The sequence below is a fragment of the Cebus imitator genome, unplaced genomic scaffold, assembly GCF_001604975.1.
Source record: "Cebus imitator isolate Cc_AM_T3 unplaced genomic scaffold, Cebus_imitator-1.0 Scaffold12, whole genome shotgun sequence".
Taxonomy (NCBI): domain Eukaryota; kingdom Metazoa; phylum Chordata; class Mammalia; order Primates; family Cebidae; genus Cebus; species Cebus imitator.
This window is the reverse complement of record NW_016107327.1, coordinates 10,050,291-10,067,853: the sequence shown is the minus strand read 5'-3', so window position 1 is coordinate 10,067,853 and position 17,563 is coordinate 10,050,291. Positions and strand designations below refer to the sequence as shown.

At 36.5% G+C, this 17,563-nt stretch overlaps 1 protein-coding gene across 1 annotated transcript in view; it reads left to right on the top strand.

The window, feature by feature from the left end:
• The window catches only part of MIB1 (MIB E3 ubiquitin protein ligase 1), a 135,012-nt gene that overhangs the window by 43,483 nt on the left and 73,966 nt on the right, over window positions 1-17,563 (top strand). The window contains exons 5-7 of the mRNA XM_017498804.2: window positions 110-176; window positions 1,492-1,696; window positions 13,909-14,092. Coding sequence (XP_017354293.1) covers window positions 110-176; window positions 1,492-1,696; window positions 13,909-14,092 — 456 coding nt within the window. The remainder of the gene's footprint in view (window positions 1-109; window positions 177-1,491; window positions 1,697-13,908; window positions 14,093-17,563) is intronic.

Sequence of the window (17,563 nt, the reverse complement as noted above, 5' to 3'; positions counted from 1 at the left end):
CTTGACTTCTGTTTTGGATATGTTCTGAATGAATATTTTTGCCTATTTCAGGTATTGAGCCATATTTGAAGTTTTCATGGGTGATTTTTCTGGTTTCTTTTCTTCTTAGTCTGATCTGAAATGTGTCCAGGATGCCAAGGGAGGTTCTTTCTACAGAGATCACTGCCCTGTGCTAGGTGAGTTAGCAGACTAGAGAGTTACTAAATAATGGGTCAGAGTTTGTGGAATCAGTAAAATGTTTAAATTGGACTTTAGAAAAGTTAATTACCACTAAAGTTACTTGGAGAAATTTTTTTGGCTTTACTTTAGTCTTAAAATATTTTTTCTTTTATCATGCTTTATTTGGACTTAGAGTTGTCATGTCTTGAGAATTGATTGGCCATTTATGTCATAATATATATTTTAAACTTTTATCTTTTAACTGTCAATTATATCGTTGAAAAGTTTTGCATTAGGTTATAACAGTTGTATGTCATACACTATTGAGAATAGGATTTGACATTTTAGTGCTTATAAATTCCTTAGAATTTTTGTCAAATTGTCTACCTAAGAACAGCACCAAGATTAAGATTCATGTATCATTAAAATTTTAAAAAGGGGACAAGAAAACAAAACCTACCCTCATTTTATAGATTTATTGTTGCCTGGATGAACATTTACCACACTCCCCTGATCAAGTCTTTATTCTCTGAATGGTTTCATTTCTCATGTGAACTGTGTTTCTCCTTCCAAATCATTTGACTTGCCTTTGTAGCAAAAAGTGCTGGTTTTTTTTGCAGTATACATTATTTTTTTTTAGAAAAGGAGAATGCATAAAAAATATTTACAATTTTAATGAGCTCATCTATTTCTCTTGCTTTCAGAAGCTATCTTGTTTTTGTCTTGCTTTCATAAGAAAAATGCAAAATCAACATACATATTTTGGATCTCAGCATAGTGTTCTGTGATCATGAATTCATCTCAGAACTAGCTTTTGAACATAATCTAGGGAATGGGCTTTGACATATTTTACAATGCTCTTTAGGGCAAGAACCACAGGAACCATTTGTTGAAGTAAAATATTACTAAGCACTTAAGGGAAAAAATAATTATAGGACTTTCATTCATATTCTCTAGTTAGTTATTGTGGCTCTGATGCAGTGATAGTAAGTTATGCAGGCATAAAAGTGAGTATTTTCAATACCTGGAACTTTGTGTTCTGATGTAAGGCTGAATTGTCATTTATAGACTCTACTCTTACTCAATCGTTGTTGTAACTCATTATTTCAATTTTTGAGTCTGTTAGGCTTCTTTCTTCTTCTTTTTTTTTAAAGCTTTCTAGTTCTAAAATTTTATAATGAGTTCTCAAAATAATTGTAATGAGTTCTCAAAACCTTTTAAAACTAGATGGTACCTGAAATTAAAATATCTACATGTTATTTAAAGATTATGCAGCTGCATGTTGTTGTGACATTTTCCCTCCCCTTTATTCAATTGCCTCTGAAATTACAGGTGAGCAGAATGGCAACAGGAATCCTGGTGGATTGCAGATTGGTGACCTGGTAAATATAGATCTCGATCTAGAAATTGTACAGTCTTTGCAGCATGGTCATGGAGGATGGACTGATGGAATGTTTGAGACTTTAACTACAACTGGAACTGTTTGTGGCATCGACGAAGATCATGACATTGTAGTACAGTATCCAAGTGGCAATAGGTTGGTGATATCTCTCAATTTTTGTTAATGGCAAATAAAGTTAATACAGAGAAAAGAGCCTTAGAGAAAGCAAATTATGTGATACAACCAAATACTCATTAAAGCTAGCTTTTAAATGGTAAGTAAAAATCCAGAATATATTGGTAAGGTAGAGAGAAACAAATAGGAATTGTGTGTGTGTGTGTGTGTGTGTGTGTGTGTGTGTGTGTGTGTGTGTGTGTCTTGTTTGTATATATGAATTTATATGAGGATGTTTATGAAACAGTGTTTTGTATACTATTTTTCCTTCAAGAGAATACATTATTTCAGTATTAGTTCTGAATTCTGCTTAAAAGTTCTGTGTTCATAATGAACTATTTCAGTCTACCCTGAATGGGAAGGGTTTTATATTAAAACTCCTTTGGTGCATATCTCCAGGGTCATCTCTTATTTTTTGTTTTAATGATACACAAGAGTTGTACATATTTTGGGATACATGTGATATTTTCATCCATGCATACAGTGTGTAATGATCAGACAGACAGTTGGGACAACCATCAGTATTAAGATCACCACAGTTGTTCTGAACTATACAAGTTATGGTTAACTCTAGTTGCCCTACTGTAGTATCAAACACTAGATCTTTTTCCCTCTATCTAACTGTAGTCTTGTACCCATTTACCATCTCCCTTATCCCCCACTTTCTCCTACTGTTCCCAGCCTCTGGTAACCATCAATCAACTTTTTATCTCCATGAGATCCACTTTTTAAATCTTTTTAAATCTTCTACATATGAGTGGGAACATGTGGTATTTGTCTTTCTGTGTCTGACTTATTTCACTTAACATAATGACCTCTAGTTCCATATATGTTGCTGCAGATGACAGGATTTCATTTCATTCATTCACTTTATAGCTGAGTAATATTCCATTGGGTATATGTACCACATTTTATTTTATTTTAGTTTTAGAGGAGAGGTCTCGCTGTGTTGCCCATACTGTTCTAAACTCCTGGTCTCAAGTGATCTTTTTCCTTTGGCCTCCCAAAGTGTTGGGATAACAGGAATGAGCCACCATACCTGGCCCACATTTTCTTTATCCTTTAAGTCTATTGATGAACACTTTGTTTGATTTCATGTCCTGGCTATTGTGGATAGTGCTGCAGTAAACATGGGAGTGCAAATCTCTTTTTGACGTACTGATTTTCTCTATTCTGAATGTATACCCAGCAGTGGGATTACTGGATCATATGATAGTTCTGTTTTTAGTTTTTTGAGGAACCTCCATACTGTTTCTCATAGTGGCTGTACTAATTTATAGACCCACCGACAGTCTACAGGTATTCTCCTTTTCCTGTGTTCTTGCCAGCATCCAAAAAGCCATTTTATTTTTTTCTCTTTTAAAAAATTTAAGTTAAAATCTTTTTTTATAGTAGAGATAGGGTCTTGCCATATTGCCCAGGCTGGTCTTGAATCCCTGGCTTCAAGTGATCCTCCTGCCTTGACCTCCCAAAGTATTGGGATTACAGGTTTGAACTGCCTCACCTGGCCGATAAAAGCAACAGTAGTTTGAGAGGATTGGTATTTGTTGTTCTTTAAATGTTTGGTAGAATCTAGCTTTGAAACCATCCCCATCAGGCCCTGGGCTTTTCTCTGATGGGAGACATTTTTATTACTTATTCCATCTTGTTACTCATTATTGGTCTGTTGAGGTCATATATATATATATATATATATATATATATATATGTGTGTGTGTGTGTGTGTATTTTTTTATTATAAACATTTATAATATATTTATAATATAAATATGTGTATATTTTTTGGGGGGGGTGGAGGATGGAGTCTTGCTCTGTCACCCATGGTGGAGTGCAGTATCACAATCTCGGCTCACTGCAACCTCCACCTCACAGGTTCAAGTGATTCTCCTGTCTCAGCCTCCCAAGTAGCTGGGATTACAGGCATGTGCCACCATGCCTAGCTGGGCATTTTTGTATTTTTTAGTAGACACAGGGTTTCACCGTGTTGGCCGGGCTGGTCTTGAACCCCTGACCTCAAGTGATCCGCCCGCCTTAGCCTCTCAAAGTGCTGAGATTACAGGCGTGAGCCACCGCATCTGACCAGGTTTGATATGTCTTCCTGTCTCAATCTTGGTAGGTTGTATGTGTCCACAAATTTATTTCTTCTAGGTGTTTCAGTTTGTTGGAATATAGATGTTCATGATATTCTGTCATGATCCTTTGCATTTCTGTAGTTATGTCTTCATAGTTATGTCTCCAGTTATGTCTCCATAGTTGTTTCTGATTTTATTTGGGTCTTCTGGTTTTATGTTAGTTGGTCTACCTGAAGATTTGTTGATTTTGTTTATCTTTTGAAAAATCCAGCTCTTCATTTTGTTGGTATTTTCTCTTGTTTTTAAGTCTTAATTTCATTTATTTCTGCTCTGATCTTTATTACTTCTTTCCTTTATTTGGATTTGCTTTGTTTTTGCTTTTCTAGTTCATTGAGCTGTATTGTTAGGTTATTTGAAATCTTCCTACTTTTAAAATTATGATGATGATTTTTTTAGATGGAGTTTAACTCTTCTTGTCCAGACTGGAGTGCAGTGACGTGATCTTGGGTCGCTGCAACCTCTGCCTCCTGGGTTCAAGCGATTCTCCTGCCGCAGCCTTCCCGACTAGCTGGGATTACAGGCATGGGCCACTATGGCCGTCTAATTCTGTATTTTTAGTAGAGATGAGGTTTCACCATGTTGGTGAGGCTGGTCTTGAACTCCCAACATCAGGTTATCCGCTTGCCTCCGCCTCCTAAAATGCTGGGATTACAGGCGTGAGCCACTGCGCCTGGCCTTAAATTATTGATTAGGTGTTTATTGCTATAGATGTCCCTCTTACTACTGCTTTTTCTGTATTTCATACATTTTGATATATTGTGTTTACACTTTCATTTGTTTCAAGAAATTAAAAAAATTTTTTCTTAATTTCTTTATTGACCCATTCATTGTGCAGGATAATGTTCACTTTCTTTCTAGTGTTATTCCATTGTAGTCAGAAAAAATACTTGATACCATTTCAACTTTCTTGAATTTAGTGAGACATGTTTTGTGACCCAATACATGGTCTCTTTTGGGAATGTTCCATGTACTGATGAGAATAATGTGTATTCTGTGGCAGTTGGATGAAATATTCTGTAAATGTCAGTTATGTAAATTTGGTTTGGATTGTAGTTTAACTTTGATGTGTCTTTGTTGATTTTCTGTCTGGATGATCTGTCCATTAATGAAAGTTAGATGTTGAAATGTCCCCTACTATTAAAGATATTGCAGTATATCGTTCGCTTTAGATCTGTTGATGTTTGTGTTTTATATTTGGTTGCTTCAGTATTGAGTGCATATATATTTATAATTGTTATGTCCTCTTGCCAAATTGACCACTTTATTATTATATAGTGGCTTTTTTTTTTTTTTTTTTTTTTTGACTTAAGTCTATTTTATATGATATAAAAGAATAACAATTCCTGTTCTTTTTTGGTTTCCACTTGTGTGCAGTATCTTTTTCCATCCCTTCACTTTCAGTCTGCATGTGTCTTTATAGATGAAATGAGTTTCTTTCTTTCTTTTTTTTTTTAAATCAAGGTTTTGGCAGGGCTGGTTCCTTCTGGAAATTTCTGGGGGAGAATCCATTTCCTCGCACTTTCCAACTTTTTTTTTCCCTTTTTTTCTTTTCTTTTTTTTTTTTTTCTTTTTGTTCTTTTTTTTGTTAGTTATTCTTCTTGGGCCTAGATTTCCTTTTCTCCAATATTCACTTGCACAGTTTATTGAAACAGAGTTTCACTCTTGTTGTCCAGGCTGGAGTGTAGTGGCGTGGCCTTGGCTCACTGTAACCTCCAACTCCCGGGTTCAAGGAAGTCTCCTGCCTCAGCCTCCTAAGTAGTTGGGATTACAGGTGTCTGCCACCACACCTAGCTAATTTTTTTTTAAAATTTTTATTGTATTTTTAGTAGAGACAGGGTTTCAACATGTTGACCAGGCTGGTCTCGAACTCCTGACCTCAGATGATCTGCCCATCTCAGTCTTCCAAAGTGCTGGGATTACAGACGTCAGCCACCACGCCTGGCCAAAATGAGTTTCCTGTAGGCAGCACATGGTTGGGTCATTAAAATACTTTTCTTTTACCCATTCAGCCACTGTATATCTTTTTGTTGGAGAATTAGTTCATTTACATTCAATGTTGTTATTGATAGGTAAAGACTTACTACTGCTATTTTTCGTACTTGTTATTTGGTTGTTTTGTAACTTTTTTTTTCCTTGCTCTCTTTCTTTGTGGTTAGATGATTTTCTTTGGTAATATGTGTTTTAAATTATTTTTAATCATTTTTTGTTTTTGAGACAGGTCTCACTCTGTCACCCAGCCTGGAGTGCAGTGGCATGATCATAGCTCACTGAAGCCTTGAGCTCCTGGGTTCAAGTGATCTTCCCACTTTAGCCTCCCAAGTAGATGGAACTACAGGTGCATGCCACCATGGTCATTTAAAAATTTTTTTTGTAGAGATGGAGCCTCACGATGTTGCCCAGGCTGTTCTTGAACTCTTTACCTCAGGCAGTCTTTCTGCCTCAGCCTCCCACATTGTTGGGATTATATGTGTGAGTCACTGTGCCCAGCCTGTGATACTTATTTTTAGTGTATCAACTATGTGTTTTTCCTTCCTGGTTACCACGAAGCTTATAAAAAACATAGATATGACAGCTTATTTTAAACAGATGACAGCTTAACTTTGATTACAAAGAAAATCAAACAAAGGAAAACTAAAAGACTACACTTTAACTCCTCCACATTGTGACTTTTTGTTGTCTCTGTGTATATCTTTTCATATTGCCTATCTCTTAACTGATTTTTTTTGATAGATTTGTCTTTTAGTCTTTATACTGCGGTTATGTGAGGATTACACACAATTAGAGTATTCTGAATCTGTCTGTGTAATTACTTTTACCAGGGAGTTTTATATCTTCACATGTTTTCTTTTTGCATATTAGTATCCTTTTCTTTTCTCCTTTTTTTTTTTTCTTTTTTTCATCTTGAGTGGAGTTTCGCTCGTTACCCAGGCTGGAGTGCAATGGTGTGATCTCGGCTCACCTCAACCTCTGCCTCCCAGGTTCAAGCTATTCTCCTGCTTCAGCCCCCCAAGTAGCTGAGATTACAGGAGCCTGGAACAACGCCTGGCTAATTTTGTATTTTTAGTTGAGACGGGGTTTTCTCTATGTTGGTCAAGCTGATCTCGAACTCCCAACCTCAGATGATCCACCCCACTCACTGGATTAGTGGGGATTATAGGCATGAGCCACCACGCCTGACTTCTTTTCTTTTACACTGATGAACTCCTTTTACCATTTCTTGTAAGTCTGGTGTAGTGGTGATGAATTTCCTCAGCTTTTGTTCATCTGGGAAAGGTTTTATCTCCCCTTCATGTTTGAAGGAAAGCTTTGCTTGGTATAGTATTCTTAATTACCAGTTTTTTTCTTTTAGCATTTTGAATTTGTCATCTCAGTCTCTCCTGTCCTATATGGTTTCTGCTGAAAAGTCTGTTGCTAGAAGAGTTGGTGCTCTTTTATGTGTTTTTTTCCTTCTCTTCTATTATTTATTTTTGGATCCTTTTTTTGTCTCTGACCTTTGAGAGTTTGATTATTATATGTCTTAGGGTAGTCTGTTTGGTGATTATTTGGATTTAATCTGCTTGGCAATTTCTGACCTTGCTGTACCTTGATATTTATATTTTTTATAGTTTTTGCTTTATCTCTCTCCAGATTTGGAAAGTTTTCTGTTATAATTTGAATAAGTTTCTGACCCCTTGCTCTTTCTTAACTCTCTCTTGAATGCCACTGACTCAATTTTGCCTTTTTAAGGTTAGTCTCTATATCTTGTAGGCCTTCTTCATTCCTTGTAATTCTTTTTTCTTCTCTGTGTATTTTCAAATAGCCTATATCCAGTCTCACTGTTTTTTATTTCCGCTGCTTGATTAATTCTGCTGTTGGGAGCCGCTGTTGCATTTTTCAGTTCAACAAATATATTTCTCAGTTCTAGGATTTCTCCTTGATTTTGAAAATATCATTTCCATATCTGTTAGATTTCTCTGATCAATTTCTGAATTGCTTTTCTGTGTTATCTTAGAGTTCACTGAGTTTCTTTAGAACTGCTATTTTGAATTTTTTTAACTGAGAGCTTACACATTGCTGCCTCATTAGGGTTGGTCATTGGCTCTTTGCTTTGTCCATTGGGGGAGGTCATGGCTTCCTGTTTATTTTGTTTCTTATATGCCTTATATGGCTTTGTATTGAAGGATCATTTATTTTTTCTATTTTTTGCTGTGTGCTTGTTTTGGTATGTCTAGGGCATACTTGCTTAGAGGTTATTTGCAAATGCCTGTTGAATCTCCTAAATTCTAGATTGCTGCCCCTTTTTCAGAACTAAATGGTCCCTTAATCTCAAGTTTGCCTTGAGTCTCACAAATGTTTAGAACTCTCTTCATCCTGAATTGGGCAGGAAGGAGTGGGGGTGGATCCCAAAAGCGATACCTTGGCTATGTGGGAAGTCTGCAGTACAGTGCTCCTAAACAGCCACTCTGATTTGACATCTCTTTTGGCTAAGATAAAGAGCAGAGTTTCAAGGGCTGCTAGTCCTGTCTCTTCTCTTTGACTATACCTACTCTCAGAGATTTTTCTTCCTGCAGATACTCATAAGGCTTCCTGTGGATTGAGGCAGGAATGATTTTCCTGCAAGGGAACCCAAGATGGTGGGGAAGGAAGCTGGTTCTCTGCCTTCTCATTTTTTCCAGTGTAGAGACTTTGATGCCTGGGGGGAATTTTCTGTGTTTTGTGAGTGGTAGATAGAGGTTGGGTGGGTGTATGTTGCAGGTAGAGAAATTTATTTCTTTTATTTTCTGTTTGGGGTTTTTCATATCTCTGTGGCCCCAGGGATTATTTCAGCTTCAGACTTGACTGGGATATTGCTGGTGATAATCTTGGTGCTGGATATTTGTTTTTGATTTTCTACTGGGGAGAGTAAAGCCAGATTGTTTCTACTCTGTGATTTTGGTGAAATCACTCCATTCAGGGTCATTTCTTGATAACCTAGCTGTCCATTGCCGTAGATATGTACACATACACTAATCCTTATCAGCAATATAAAATTATATGCATTTCCTCAATTCTGTACCTTCTAACATACTGCTCTCATTAGGTAAAATGCCCTTTCCTCTTTTTCTCCCTTCTTGCCTAGATTAATTTCTCTACATCCTGTAAATATTGAGTTTATATGGTTTGGGAACCTCCTCTTTCCTTCTGCTCTCCATAGTATTATATATGTGTATACTATTCATCTATTTAGGTTTACTATTACCTATTAAAATGGTTATTCATTTGATATTTAGATTGCGAGTTTCTTGGAGGCTAGGGCTGTCTTTTTAATTTTATTTGAGCCAAAATATATCTAATTCATTCTAGTATGTTTATAGTATTTTAAAGAAAAATCAGTAAATTGAATAATTGTCTTACTGAAATGTACATAAAGAAACTAACTCCCTGAGGTTCTTTGGGGAGGGATATTATGTAGAATAAGAAAATAACATTAAGTTGCTTACCTAGGTATATAGCATTAGGTCTGATTGTATTCAAATCTTAAGAGCATACGTGATCATATCAGTAGATGCAGAAAAAGTACTTGACAAAAGCTCATGTTTTCTGGTTTCAAAACTTAACCAGAGAGCTACAGTTATCAAGATAGTATATTAGTGATGTAATGTTAGACATGTAGATTAATGGACTAGAATTAAGAGTCCAGAAATAAGCCCCTTGTATAGGTCAATTGATTTTTTTTTTTTTTAAGAGATGGAGTTTTGCTAGGTCGCTGAGGCTGGAGTTCAGTGGGGTGTTCATAGGAACAATCATGGCACATTATAGCACCTGAGCTCAAGTGATCCTCCTGCCTCAGCCTCCTGAGTAACAGGGACTAAAGGTGCATGCCACCACACTCAGCTAATTTTTGTATTTTTAGTAGAGGCAGGCCTTCACCGTGTTGGTCAGGCTGGTCTCAAACTCTTGACCTCATGATCCACCCGACTTGGCCTCCCAAAGTGCTGGGATTACAGGCGTAAGCCACCGCGCCCAGCCAACTATTGTATTTTAAAGGAGACTATCAGAAAAGTGGATAACTCATGGAATGAATTTGCAAATTATATGGTTAAAAAGTTTGCAAATTATATGGTTAATAATGGACTTGTATGTAGAATATATAAAGAACTTTGAAAATTAAACAGTTAACATCTAATAGAAAAATGAGCAAAAGATTTGAATAGACATTTTTCCAAAGAAAATATGTTACAGAGATGGGTAATAATGCCATTGTAGTATTTGGCTAGGGCTGCCGTAATAAAATACCGCAGACTAGGTTGCTTAAACAATAGAAACTTACTTTCTCGGCTTGGGCAACATAACAAAATCCTGTCTCTGCAAAAAACCAACAAACAAACAAAAATTAGCTGGGTGTGGTGGCATGTGCTTGTCATCCCACCTACTCGGGAGGATGAGGTGGACGTATTGCTTGAGCTCAGGGAGGTTAAGGCTGCAGTTTGCCGCGATCGCACCACTGCACTCCAGCCTGGGTGGCAGAATGAGATCCTGTCTCAAAAAGAAAAAAAAGTATTTTCTTATACTTTTGGAAGCTGCAGTACAAGATCAAGGTGCCAACTCTGTTGGTTTCTGTTGAGGCCTTTCTTCCTGGTTTATAGATGGCCACCTTCTCTATATGTGCTCATTATGGCGTTTCTTCCGTGTGCAGTTGGAGAGGGAAATCTTTGATGTCTCCTCCTCTTATAAGGGTACTAGCCTTATTGTATTCGGGACCCACCTGTAACACCCAATTTGACCTTAATTACCTCTGTAAAGGGGGTTAGGGATTCAACATATGAATTCTAGGGGGTTGTGGTTCCATTCATAACATTCATGAAGAGATGCTTGACATTAACTATTAGGGAAATACAAAGCAAAACCACAGTGGCCACGTCACACACTAGGATGACTTGAATAAAAGAATTAGTAAGTCTTGTTGAGGATGTAAAGAAACTAGACCTGTCATATATTACTGGTAGTACTGTAAAACAATGGGGTTGCTTTAAGAAACATTTTGGTAGTTCCTCAAAATGTTAAATGTAGAGCTACCATATGATCCAGTAGTTCCAATCTTAGATGTGTACCCAAAAGAATTTAATAATGTATGTCAATACAAAAACTTGTATATGAATATTGTGGAAGCATTATTCATAAGAGCCAGAAAGTAGAAACAACCCAAATGCCTATCAACTGGTAAATGGATAAACAAAATGTAACATATTCATACATATCATAAAGGAATCAAGTACTGACACATACTGCAACATAGATGAATCTTGAAAACATTATGCTAAGTGAAAGAAGCCAGTCACAAAAGATCACATATTGTGTGATTTTATTTGTAGAAAATGTCCAGAATAAGCAAATCCATAGAAACAGAAAGTATATTACTGGTTATTTAGGGCCTGGGGAAAGGAGTGAATATGGAGTAACTGCTAATAGTTTCAGGGTATCTTTATGACATAATGAAAATGAAACTAGATAGTGGCTATGGTTGTACGACTCCATAAATCTACTAAGAACCTCTGAATTATATACTGTAAGTGGGTAGATTGCGTGGTGCGTGAAATACATCTTAAAGTTGTCATTAACAGAAGAAGTAAAATAAATAAAAAGCTACAGTTATATATCAGTCAAAAAATAAAAAAAAATCTTAAGGATACAACTAAGTTCTAACACTTAAGTTGTGTTAGCACATACTAAGACATTTTGTGTTAAATATTCTCTTGTTTGGGAATGTTAGGTTAGCACAAATTAGGAGTATTACTTGCAGAATTATTTCTTGTGCAGAATTCTTTTTCTTGGGCAGTAGAGTGTTAACAGTAATATGATAGTTGAGTTCTAGAAAATATTTTTTTTGTTTTTTATTCAACAAAACTTATTAAGTACTTATTCTGTATTAGGATTAGGATTATTATATTATTCTGTATTAGGATTAGTATTAGGATCACAAAGATGAGACATCATCTCTGTTTTGAAGGGGTTTCCTTTTTAGCTTGGATAGATAGAATGGGAAATAACTGTGATAAAGTGTTAAAAGTAATATGATTGGTAAGTATTGAGAGTTTTTTGAAGGTGCAAGAGAAGAGTGGTCATTGCCACTGGGCAAATTAGAGAAAACTGCAGGGATAATTGCACTTGGAGTAAGCTTAAAAGATAGACTAGGTTTCACTAGGAAAAGCACTCGGCAGAGGGAACACTTGTATAATGGTTGCTCTGTTTGGGCAGGATGATAAGCCTAGTAAATTTTTGATTATTAGGAGTGAGATAAAAGGCACTGTTGTTGATAAGGCTAAGTGAAAACTTTGTGTATCTGATTTTTATTCTTAATTGTTCAGAGGCACTTTTTGTGGTTGCATTAGAAAGAACAGTTTACTTGTGTGGTTACAGAAAGTTATGAACAGACTTTAATATGATGTGACCACTTGGAGTCTTTTATATGCTAATAGCCATCTGGCCTAAGGAGAAGAGGATATAATATGCCAATATTTTAGAAACTTATTTGACAAGGGAACCTTCGCTCTTGGAATTCAGTGTGGAATTAGGGGAGGTGTTCTGTTATCAACTGTAGTATATCTATTTGATGGAATATTAAGTAGTCATTAAAATAATGATTTTTGAAGATGATAGCAGCATGGAAAATGCCCATATAAAGACATCAACATCCAAATTAGTCTGATACAATGATTACAATTATGGTAAATATCTATGCATGGAAAGTTAAAATTGGATACTATTTTTATCCATGAAATTGGCAATGGTGTGGGGAAATGGTACACTCTTTGTAGAGCAGTTTGGATCTATCTGAATTGTAAACAGACATATAGTTTGATCAGACAGTTCTTTTAAGAATCTCTGTTGAAATACTAACCTCATGCACAAAGATGTATAAACAGCGATGGTCTTTATATACTGGATATATTGGTGACAATTTGGAAGCACTTTAAATGATAGTCAGTAGGAGAATAGTTAAGTATATCAGTGTATATCCAAGTGATGGAATACTTTGTAGCAGTTATATTGAAATAAGGTCTGTTCAATTTAGGTCTGTATTCTTAGACCTATTCAAGATAGGTCTATATCTGTGACATTAAAAAATAAATCTTCCAAGATGCGTTATCTGAAAAAATGTCACATAATATATGTATGTATGTGTCTATATGTATGTATGTGTCTATATGTATACATATATATAATGTTCCCATTTATGGAAAACAATTATATTATGAATGTCATTCAGCATATTGATAGAATGTCTACAAGGACACAGAGTAGAATATTAATAGTGGTTTATTATGGGATGGGAGTTGTGATCCAGTGTGTTTGTGTGAAATGGAACTTTTACTTTACATGTTTCTGAAATGTTTGAATTTTTAACAATGATTGTATATTACTTTTACAAAAGTTTTAAAAAACAGGCAGGGGAGAACAAATGTAGACAAAAGTGTACCAAAATATTTACACTTGTATTAAGGTGGTGAGATTATGGATGACTCTTTTCCCAAATTTGTATATTAAAATTATAAAAAACAGACTGGGTGCAGTGGCGCATGCCTGTAATCCCAGCACCTTGGGAGGCTGAGGCAGATGGATCACTTGAGCTCAGGAGTTTGAGACCAGCAGACTAGCATGGTGAAATCCCGTCTCTACTAAAAATACAAAAATTAGCTGGATGTGGTGGCATGTGCCTGTAATCCTAGCTACTTGGGAGGCTGAGACTGAGGCAGGAGAATCACTTGAATCCGGGAGGCAGAGGTTGCAGTGAGCTGAGATCATGCCACTGCACTCTAGCCTGGGTGACAGAGTCAGACTCTGTCTCAAAAAAAAAAAAAAGTGTATATATATACACTTTATATATATATATGTATATATATATACTTTATATATATGTATATACACTTTATATATATATATATATATATATGTACTTTATATATATATATATGTAATGAAAGCATTCAGGATTTAATTGCAAAGGATTGCCTTGCTCTTTTGATCTTCAGTGTTTACAAATTTTGTATTGAAATTAAAATTAAGCAAACCTACCCATTTTGAGGTTTAGCTTTGGTCTTGTAGGTGGACTTTCAATCCTGCTGTTCTAACTAAAGCAAATATCGTCAGAAGTGGGGATGCTGCTCAAGGTGCAGAAGGAGGCACCTCACAGTTTCAAGTGGGTGATCTTGTACAAGTGTGCTATGACCTGGAACGAATTAAACTTCTACAAAGAGGGCATGGAGAATGGGCTGAAGCGATGCTTCCAGTAAGTATTATAGAATAATTCTGGGTTAGAAATTATACTACGCTTAAGTCGATTTTAAAAGTAAATTAATGTAGAAATTAAATTGGCCTAAAATTTCACAGAATTGTACTCTCCCTTGGCAGCTAGACATACTTGTGCCTTTTGTTTTCTAACTTATCTCAGTTAAATTAGATTGGGAAGGTCCAGAAAAGGTTACAGTTAATATTTTTTGATTGCGTGGTTATTGGAGAATGTTATGTGGTACAAGTCAGCACTGGTTTTCCTGATACTTAACCCCAGAATGATACAGATCTGTGCCCATCTAGTCTCTAGCAGTGCTGGACTAGTGCAGCTTTCCTGATGGGGAGCCTGCCTCTTTAAAACTTGAATATGAAAGAGCAGCTTAAAAATGTGTGTGTTCTCAGAGAGTGAATTTGTTCCCAAAGAGCTACAGTTTATTTTTTTATTTAGTCATTTTTTCATCAAATGTTCAGCAACAACAAACAGATTTGCTTGTTCTGCCCTCTCTTCAACCATCCTTCCCTTTCCCTGTCTATATCCCTTGCTTCTGTCCTTCTGTCCCGCCTTTGGCACTACTCTGTCACCCTGCCATCCCTTATGCTGCCTCATTCTGTTTCCCTTCCCCTCTTCCCCCTCCACCTTGCTGTGTCCTCCTCTATAGTTCTCCACCTTGCCTACTCCTGTCTCCTGTCTCATCCAGCCTCTCGGCTCCTGTCCTGTCTGTCTCATATCCCTCTTCATGTCACCCCCACTCTACTGTATTGTCCAGTCTCTTCTGGCCAGCACCTCCTTCTCTTCCTTTCCAGCCCCAACTCCTGCCCTGTCTCACCCCCTCGCATCCTGCCTAGTCCCTCCTTCCTGTTGTCCTGACCCTTTATTAGTCCATCCACCCTTTCTGTCTAATTTCTTTAGTAGGTATTTTAGCACATATAATGTGCCTGTTAGGTAGGGCTACAATGGTGAACAATATGGAAAAAACAAGGGAACAATCGTGAACAAAATAGAAAAATAAAATCTCTGTTGTTATGGTGCTTTTATTCAAAGACATTTCACAGTTCGTAGCTGCTGTACACACGTGTATGTATACATGCATACACAAATACAGACTGTGTTTGTCTCAGCAATATTACAAGAGGGTGATGGTGTAGCATCCTTATTTTAAAGATGAGGAAATCAGAGGCACGATTCTGAACTGGAATTTTGAACCCAGATCTGTCTTATTCCAAAGCCTAAGCACGCTTTCTGCCATTTCAAACTGCTGTATAAATAAAACCTCTAGATAATTCTAAAGGGAAATTCTGGGATTCCAGTAGTGGTATTGTAGATTTTGTATCTTATCAGATCTGCTTGATAAAAATAGACAGTTAGATTAGCATAAGCAAAAAAGCTACAAACATCTATAACAAAGCTAAGTGACAGAATAACCTGTTGAACCCTAATATATGAATGAGTAGAGATAAACCACTGACAGCTATTGAGTCTGCATCTCTCTGTATGGGAGCAGAGAGAATGAATGAGGTATCTGATGGACCTGAGAACAGGAAAGCTCCAAAACAGCTAGCAGTATTCATTGGCTAGTGTAGTAGACAAATGTCTTAGCAGCATCTGAGCCTGAGAGGGATCTTGAAGACTCCAGTTTGGGATAAGAAAATAAATCCATGCTAAAGTCAGAAGGGATGGGACTAATGTGGGCCTTTAAACTCACAACTAACTAGCCAAAGTTCCCTTCCAAGGCAGAGCCTCACTTTGATGAGAAAGTGCTGGGAATAGGAACAAAATTTAGTAGGACAGAGACAGTAGAGACAAAGGAAGGAGAAGGTCCAGATAAAATTTGGAAGAAATCGTGGTTAAATTTCCATACATGGTTATTATTGAAAAAAGGAAATAAGGAATAGAATAACTTATCTACAGATAATGAAGGTATAAAAGTACATCAAGCCATACGTGGTGGCTCATGTCTGTAATCCCAACACTTTGGGAGGCCAAGGCGGGTGGATTGCTGGAGCTGAGTAGTTGAGACCAGCCTGAACAACATGGTAAAACCCTGTCTCTACTAAAAATACAAAAATTAGCTGGGTGTGGTGATGTGCGCCTGTAGTCCCAGCTACTCAGGAGATTGAGGTGAGAGGATCTCTTGAGCCCAGGAGGTTGAGGCTGCAGTGAGCAGAGATCACGCCACTGTACTCCAGTCTGGGCAACAGAACGAGACCCTGTCTAAAAAAAAAAAAAAAAAAAAAAAAAAAAAAATAAAAAAAAAAAAAAAAAAAAAAAAAAAGTAGAAGTATATCAGGAAGATATGCACAGAAAAATGATGAAAACTATACTTTCATAATTTAAAATGAGCTAAAAGGCTACTGGCACAGTGGTGTGTGCCTATGGTCCCCAGTACTCAGGAGGCTGAGGCAGGAGGATCACTTGAGTCCAAGAGCTCTGGGTAGTGTGGATGTCTGCACTAAGTTAGGCAAGGATATGGTGACCTCCTGGCTGAATCCCAGGTTGCCTATGGAGTGGGGAACAGGCCCAAATCAGAAACAGAGCAGGTCAAAACTCTTGTGCTGATCAGTAGTGGGATCATCCCTGTGAATAGCCACTGCACTTTAGCCTGGGCTAATGTAGTGAGACTAACTNAAAAAAAAAAAAAAAAAATGCAAAAAGCCAAAAATGAGCTAAAAGAAATTAAGAAAATGAAAAAATACAAGAGAATGAAATTATAATTAGAAATGAGGTGCTATAATAGGAAATAATTAAAAAGAAGTAAAAAAGTCATTTTAGAAGTAAAGACTAAGCTGGATGGAACACAGAACAAATAAATACAACAGATAATGCCTCAGAGAAATAGAAGGCGAAAAAGCTGGAAATTTTTTTTTTAATCTTTTTCTGCCATTTATAAAAACCATAGGAAAATTTTAAAGATAAAAAGGTGAAAAGTGTTTCAGAGAAAGCAACAAACATGAAATATCCAATATATACATACTAGGTATCCTTGTAAAAAGGAAAAACAAAACCCAAAGAAATGAAACAAATTTGAAAATTTGTAATTTTAGAAAAATTTTCCTGGAATTAAGAAAACAATTTGAAACTAAATGTTGAAGGTGCACGTTGCATACCTGGGAAAACTGACCCAGAATAACAAATGCTGGGCTATATTCTGGTAAAATAACTGGATCTTCAAGAAGAGATAAAGTATCCAGGAGTTTCTAGGAAAAAAGACCAGGCAGGTTATTGGTCCTAAAGGAAAGAAAATGATTTTGCTGTTAAGAAGAAAATCTCATCTCAATGTTTTATGCCAGAAAACAGTGAGATAGCATTTAGGATACTCAAGGAAATAATGTAAGCTGAAGATTTTATGTATTACCAAACTGACTTTCAAGTAGTTGTATAACTATGCTATGAATCTGAGAATTCAGGAAATCTTGTTCCCACAAGTCCTTTCTGAGTAATTTGCTAGAGAATGAGTTTTAGATAATCAAA